Source organism: Chrysochloris asiatica, unplaced genomic scaffold (assembly GCF_000296735.1).
Source record: "Chrysochloris asiatica unplaced genomic scaffold, ChrAsi1.0 scaffold00004, whole genome shotgun sequence".
In the NCBI taxonomy this organism is placed as follows: domain Eukaryota; kingdom Metazoa; phylum Chordata; class Mammalia; order Afrosoricida; family Chrysochloridae; genus Chrysochloris; species Chrysochloris asiatica.
In genome coordinates this window covers 46382738-46390593 of record NW_006408522.1, presented here as the reverse complement: position 1 = coordinate 46390593, position 7856 = coordinate 46382738, and the positions used below count along the sequence as shown (strand labels likewise).

General features: G+C 36.4%; 1 protein-coding gene across 1 annotated transcript in view; it reads left to right on the top strand.

Annotated features, from left to right (window-relative positions):
* Positions 1 to 7856, top strand: part of KATNBL1 (katanin p80 subunit B-like 1) — a 25635-nt gene that overhangs the window by 10176 nt on the left and 7603 nt on the right. Inside the window, exons 4-8 of the mRNA XM_006831813.1 lie at positions 4249 to 4367; positions 5464 to 5514; positions 5614 to 5703; positions 6051 to 6140; positions 6787 to 6880. Of these exons, the coding sequence (XP_006831876.1) occupies positions 4249 to 4367; positions 5464 to 5514; positions 5614 to 5703; positions 6051 to 6140; positions 6787 to 6880 (444 nt within the window). The remainder of the gene's footprint in view (positions 1 to 4248; positions 4368 to 5463; positions 5515 to 5613; positions 5704 to 6050; positions 6141 to 6786; positions 6881 to 7856) is intronic.

Genomic DNA, 7856 nt, shown 5'->3' with positions numbered 1-7856 from the left:
CCCCCAGTCTTTGGCCCAGAGTCCCTCTCCCTCTCTGGATCCAAAGTCCCCAGCCGCTTCATCACTCCACGTCATCATCTCTGTCTCCATCTCAGACATCCCTGCTTCCCTGGTAGGGTCCCACTCTCAGCTCCTCTCCGTTGATGGTCCCAGAGACCTCCGCTCCTAGACTGGAGAAATAATTACTCCCTTCCTTGCTACAAAACGTCTACCTTTGCATTTCCAACCCTCACAATCAGTCTTGAGATAGCGTTTTAGAAGATAAACCCAAAAGAAAAAGAAATCTATAATCTCAACATTCAGAAAGAAATAATAGTAATTGTTTTTCTTCTCTTTTTATATAAATTATCTGATAATTTGAGTTCAGTGACTAAGGATTTTTAGATCATTAAGTAGCTATTATTTTAAAAATAGAAATAGTATTACATTGTATGAGTACACCCTGTTTTTAAAATATTATTTGATAACCTTAGTATTGTTTCTGTCTAACATGACAGCTTGAAAAGCATTTTCTGTGGCCTACAAACAGTATGGGTAGGTACATGAAGACATCATATTCAGGATAATAATTAGAAGAAATAAATGAGATAAACAAAGGTAAAAAGATTTTTAGAAAATGTTATTTGTTAACTAAAACTATAATGAAATAATAGAAAATGCATTCTGTTTGTCAGTGAAAATAACCTTTCTTACATAATAAAGATCCTGAAGTAATAAAAATATAACAACGCTAGGAGAATTGGAAGAAGTAAATGGTGTCTGTGAGAAGAGAGCTTGAAGAAAAATTTTTTTCAAAAGTGAATGACCTTGGGCTCTGGAGAATAGCATAATGACTGGCCTTCAGTATTCATAAAGAGAAGCACTGTCATACTAATGAATTCACAAGTACCTGTGATGTTCCCCTGTTGTGTCATGCCTTATGCAGACTCTGGGGAAATGGGTAAGTGGAAAACAGACACCATCCCAGCATTCATGTCGCTATAAAATTGGTGAGGCAAACACTAATCAGTCTTAGAAATTGCATACTCTGTAGGAAAAGAACATACAAGTAAGTATATAACACAAAAATCTGGCTTCAATTGAGGCCTAGTTGTTCAGCTGAATTGAGGAAGTAAGCCTTCTCAGAATAAATGCCTTAATAAAGTAGTTTCAGTTATGTATTTCAGTGCCACAGTGAGACATTTCCAAGTCCCTCTTTTTACTTTGCCTTCTCATTTTTACACCAAAGCCTCCCTCAATCTCACATTTAACTAATAGGCTTATCGATAACTCCTTTGTAATTCTTTTTTTTTTGTGGTTTACTAAAACCTGCTGTAATAACCTAAATCTATTCTAAAAGTGATACCATGCTATTTTGTCAATGTTCAGATATGTGTAATTTGATCTAGCAGTTCTAATTGTGTAAATTAATCTTGTTTAAGTGTTTGTACAAGTGCATACATTTACATACATAATATTTTCATTGGTGGTGGTGTGGTTCTGTCAAGTTGATTCTGACTCATGGTAACCCTGTATAGAGTTTCTGAGGAGCGACTGGTAGATTCAAACTGCTTACCTTGAGGTTAGCAGCCCATCTCATAATCCACTACACTCCCAGGGCTCCTTCTATCCATTGAGACACAGTTTTCATAAGGACAAACAAAAACCAATCCAATGTTTTTCTGTATAAAGACTGGAGAGTATTGAATGAGATTGATCTATGTTTTGCCAATGAAAACTGTATGTAAGTTAAAAGGCAAAGCTTCTAAACTATAGATATAATTTCATTTTAAGTATTTATATATGTACACATATATTTAAATAATATGTCTTTGTCTAGAAGATGATTTGTAAAGATACATGCTGTTGTTGTTATGAGCTGTTGTTGTGGGCGCCGTCAAGTGGTTCTGATTCATAGCAATCCTGTATTGGGTTTCCAAGGAACAGTTGGTGGGTTTGAACCACCGAACCACCGACCTTTTGGTTTACAGTACAGTGCTTATCATACAGTGTCCCATCAGAAATCTGTAAAGATTCATACTAACCTATAATCACTTCTGGGAAGTGGGGCTGGATGTTTCTGTGACAGGTAAAAAGTATTATTCACTTTACTCTGTATGTTGTTATTAAGTGCTTTTGAATCAGTTCCAAGTCATAGCGATCATTTACAGGATTTCTGAGGAGTGGCTGGTGGGTTTGATCTGCCAACCTTGCGGTTCAAACCAGCCTTGTGGTCCAGTGCTTATCCTACAGCACCACAACACTTGGGTGGTATTTAAATTTTATTCAATAGAAGTATATTCCTTATATTCTGTAAAATACAAGTGAATAAATTTAAATGATTTCTTAACATGTCCGAGAACTGCAAATTTTGGATTCCCTGATTTTGCATTTCAGTTGATAATGACTAATCTCTATAAGAGGGTAAATCAAAAAGTTATTACTCCTAGAGTTCCAGTTCATACATTCACAGGTTTTGTTCCAAACAAAATGTGATTAAACATTTTTCTGTGATCAGTGGATGCCTGCAGACAAGCTCTCTCAGTAATGCACTTGCCTTAGTTTTCTTGGGGTGTTTTCAAAAACAAGGTCCGGTTCATACCCACTAGCTGCTCCTTGGAAATCCTATACAAGGTCGCTGTGAGTGGAAACCAACTTGATGGCAACAAAGTTGACAGGACAGTAACTTTTCCTGTTTCCCTCAGTGACATCGCTCACATGATTATAGCACAGTGCAAGCCAGGAGCCTCATGTTGGGAATTGTTCACAATCACATTATTGCATGCATAGATGAGGGTAACCGCATTATGATCCAGTTAACCATCCCATCTGCCACCTTTGCCTGTCCCTGACCTATCAAACAATACAAAATAGCTTGGATTTGAGAAATGAGTTTAAAATGCTAATTTTTGTGTACACACACATGTGCATACTTTTAAGTAAACAATATGATGTAATTGAAAAAAAAAAAGTCCAACCAAAAAAGTGACTTCAGATGGGATCTGCTGGTCAGTTCAGTTCAAGGCAGAGGGGCCACTCAGAAGGTTAAGGTGACTATTTTGGGGGATCCCAAAGGGGTAATCTTGATAGATTTACTTTAAGGACACAGGATGATCAGGGGACTTATTATGAAGAAGCGTTAAGGTAATTGAAAACCGAATCGGTGAGGAAAAGGATAGGAAGGATGTGCTGAGGATTTTTTTTTCCTGTAACTACAATGGACTTGCTGATTCTTTGAGGGTATCAAGGGTTGTTGTTGTTGTTGTTGTTGTTGTTGTTGTTGTTAAATGCCCTCGAGTCAGTTCCGACCCCTAGCAACCCTGTATAGGGTTTCCAAGGAGCAGCTGGTGAACTTGAACCACTGACCGTGAGGCTCAAATAACTTTGCAGTCTAGCACATTAGTCCACAGTGCCATACCAGGACTCCGTATCAGGAGTTAGCCTATGAGATTTTCATTGGGAAACATTACCCCATCCATCCTACAGCCCTGATCTTGCACCTTCGGACTTCTTTTTGTTCCCCCAAACTCAGCTTTTAAAAGGAACATGATTTGAGTCCCTTGAGGATACCAAAACTATTGTTTGAATGTAGTGCAAATCAAATGGCTTAGAATTCTTCTGGGGAAGGATTAGAGAGCTGGAAAACATGGCCTTCAGACATGTATAGACCTAGATGGAGATGTTAAACAATAGCTTCACATTCTGAAATTTTTGTTCAATCCTATGATTTTGTAGCAGTACTTTTTAGCTTACCCTTGTATGTTTATTTTTCCTTTAATCTACATAAAGTGCAAGGTTTGTGGGTCAGATAGAAAATTATTTTTTCATTATCAAACAGCCCAACCCAAACCCACTGCCATGAAGCCGATTCCAGTTCATGGTTATCCTATATGGGGTTTCTGAGATTGTAAATCTTTACAAAAAGCCTTATCTTTCTCTCTCGGAGCAGCTGATGGGTTTCAACCACCTATCTGTGGTTAGTAATCCAATGATTGGCCCACAGCTCCACCAGGGTTCCTTAAAGTTACTTAATAGACAGATTTAATAGAAAGTCATTGGTAGCAAACAAGGAAGAATGTTCACTAAAAACTAATTAGTCTCTGTATTGATTCAGACTATATTTTTATTTGAAATATTCCTCTGTTGGATAGTAAAAGGAGTTACCTATGCATAATTAAAAATATTGTTATAGGATGATTAAATTGAAGAAAAATGGTTTCATACCATGTTTCAATGTGCTTTGTAACGTATTAGATTATTGCCTTTCAGCTTTCTCAGGACCATGAAACAATGGCACAAGTTTTGTTCAGCAGGAATTTGAGGTTGAATGTAGCTTTAACCTTTTGGAGGAAAAGAAGTATAAGTGAACTTGTGGCTTATTTGGTGAGGTAAGTGTGACTATGTTTTTTGTTCAATAAAACTAAACTGCAATGGGATAATTAGAAGTTCCTCTTCTTTTTTATGTTATCACTACCTAGAAATTAAAACTTGCTGTGTTTAACTTGGAGTCCTGATGTGGTGCTGTGCATTAATGCACTGGGTAGCAATGTCGATTTAAACTATAAGTTCAATGTCGGTTTAAACTAAAAGTTCAAGCTCACCAGCTGCTCCTTAGAAACCCCAGGTAGGGTCACTATTGGTTGGAACCGACTTGATGGCACATAACAACAACAATTTTTAGCTTTAATAGAAACAGTGTTGTTTATATTTGTCACCATCTAAGAGAGTGGTGTGTGGTGCTGTAGGGTCACTAGTGGACTGCAGACCACAAGATTGGCAGTTGGCAGTTTAAATCCACCAACTGCTCTTTGGAAACCCTATACAGGGTCACTGTGAGTCAAAACTGACTTGATGGCGTTTAACAACATCAACAAGAGTGAAAAAAAGAAAATAGTGAATCTGTTTTATCTTCACTATCAGCGTTAGGTTGAGCACAGCTGGTACCTTCTCTGACTGAGATTCTTCTCTATAAAACTCCACGAGACCAGTATGGGAAAACCTTTTTTAAAATCCCTGTTGAGCGTTATCTTCCTCATATATTCAAAATTCTATTCAAATATTTCCTTATTAGTTAAGCAACCACATCATTTGAAAGTACATATTTCTCCCTATCTCCCTTTCCTGCTATATTGTTCTCCATGATACTTACCACCGTCAACATAGTCCGTGTACTTGTTTGTTTACTTTCTGTTTCTGCCTGGCTTCCCACACTCACATACTGACATATAAACTCTATAAGGCATAGATTTGTATTTCTCTGTTCATGCTGTATCCCCAGTGCCTGGCTCATCATAAAGACTCAAATTGGTAACAACCAATAGTTAAGTTTCTTAGGATCGGTGAGAAGATAACAAGGGGATTTCAGAAAGTTAGTGGAAAATGAAATTAAAAGATAATTTAATTTTTACGTGAACTTTTTGAATCTCCCTCATATCAATAAGGAAATCAGCTCTCTAAGCAATACTGTCCTTTTTGTACCCACAGGATAGAAGATCTTGGAGTTGTGGTCGACTGTCTTCCTGTGCTCACCAATAGGTAAAAAGAAATTTTTCAGGGGCAAAAAAAAATTGAATTTAAAGAAGGACAAATTATGGCCAGTTCATATTTTTTAAATTTAGTATTTCTTTCTTTTAGTTTACAGGAAGAAAAACAATGCATCTCACTTGGCTGCTGTGTAGACTTGTTGCCACTAGTAAAATCACTACTTAAAAGCAAATTTGAAGAGTAAGTGTTAATTTGAATCTCAATTCATTTTTTCTTTCAGCATCCTTAATTTGTGCCTAATGTGAGTGCATGTGGTTAGATTGGTCTCCATTAGCCCTGGTTTCTATTTTCACGGAGGTCAGTAATCTAAGTAGGGAAAACCAATATAGAATTACTAAAAGAGCAATGACAGAAACAGCTCTAAACAAGCTGCATCATAGTTTTGTGAAATGGATCATGAAAGTAGTGAAATGAGTATGCAAAAGGGGAAAGATAAATGTGTGTGTGTGTTTTATGGGAGAGTTCAGACTTTACTAAAGGCTTCTTGGATAAAACCCCTTGAATTTTGCAACAAAATGTCGTTTCAGATATGTAATAGTTGGTTTAAACTGGCTTCAGGCAGTCATTAAAAGGTGGTGGTCAGAGCTGTCATCCAAAACAGAAACTATAAATGATGGGTGAGTATTCCTTTAAAAATAAATTCATGCTTTAATACTTCAGAAAAGCAGTTTGGTTTAAGTAGGCTGTATGTATCAATGTGTAATATGTATCCTCTTCATTTTTAGAGAAATGTTAAATTGAGATCATGTTCATATATGAAAATCAAACATGGGCCTTGGATTCCAGCGTCCAGCGACTTGCTGTATGTCTCTGGCAGAACCCTGCCCTTCATTTTAAAAGGAAAAAGCATGGCTATGGTGTAACCCTCAGCTCCGTTGTAATCAATATAGTAGAGAAGGAGAAGAGAGGGTGCTTAGGGAAGCTGTGTTAGGGCACAGGAAGGAAAGCATCCTTGGACCATCTAGACATTAAATGAAACCACCAGCACTTTCCTTGAAGTCCATAATTTCAAGTGTTTTTAAAGTTTCATATTTCAAGCTCAAGAGCAGGTGTCCAAACACCTAGTTGCTTTCTTACAGGCTTTGGCAACTAAGTGACCTTTAATTCCTGTGATTGACGTGTAGTACTATCTTAAACAGTTGCTTACTTTTAAGTAGTGTGTTCTCCTCCTGATTAATACTTGAAAATTTTAAAACTGTTGTTCATGTATTTACTACCAAAGTCTGTATACCCTAATATATTTGAATTCTCATTTTCTTCTAGAAATATTCAGATTTTAAAACAACAATTAAGTGGATTGTGGGAACAAGAAAACCATCTTACTTTGGTTCCAGGATACACTGGCAATATAGCTAAGGTAACCTATATCTAAGCTTAAAAATTTGAAATAATATGTTAGTATTCAACCTCAAAATTGATTTGAACTGCAAGGTTGGAGGTTCAAATTCACCAGCTGCTCTTCGGAAACCTTATACAGGGTCTCTGTGAGTCAGAACCGACTCGATGGCACTTAACAACAACAACAAAGTTTACATTTGGAAGTGAACTCTTTTAAATCACTAGACAAAATAACTCAGTACTATTTTAATTTCGTAAGTGAAGGTCTGAAGTTAATTTCATGTTTGTAGATGTTTAACATCATGTGAATGAGTGTTCAAATCTTGACAGAGAGCAGGGAGGTAATCACTAAATGGTCTGTAACTTGCAGCCCCAGAAGTTCTGTGCTGAAGCTTAAAGACACCTGGTTCTGATCCGAGAAAACTGTTTTTTTTTAACTTGAATCAAGTATGAAAAGCTACAGAAAAGATGATAGTGACGCTCAGGAAGCAAGAAGTGAGGAGCACAATCAAGTGATACTGGGATATTTTGCTTTAGCTAACGTCACTCTTTTTTTGTTGTTGTTGAGAAAGTAAACTTTTCAAATCACAGTATGAATGTAACATTGGTCTCTATTGATTTATCTCTTAAAGAAAAAGGTAAATTGCTATTTTGGATTTTAGTATTTATACTCCAGGAAACATTGAAAGATAAAATGTAATTGCAGAAGAGAATCATTGCTAAAAAATATATCTACCTTATTATTGGTCATACTCCTCTATCATAAATGAATAGTGGACAGAAATATGAAAGAATTCTTTGGTTTAAAAAACAAATAATATTTAAATAGGAGGATTTATATCATAGACTTAACTGTAAAATTCTTCTTGTACACTTTCCAGATAAGGAAAATGATAAATCAAGCAAGCATGTTAATTCTGTGTTTAATTTTTTGCATGCATACTATATCACCTGGAGAGATTTTGTTTTCTGAGTATTTGTTGTTGTTAAGTGCC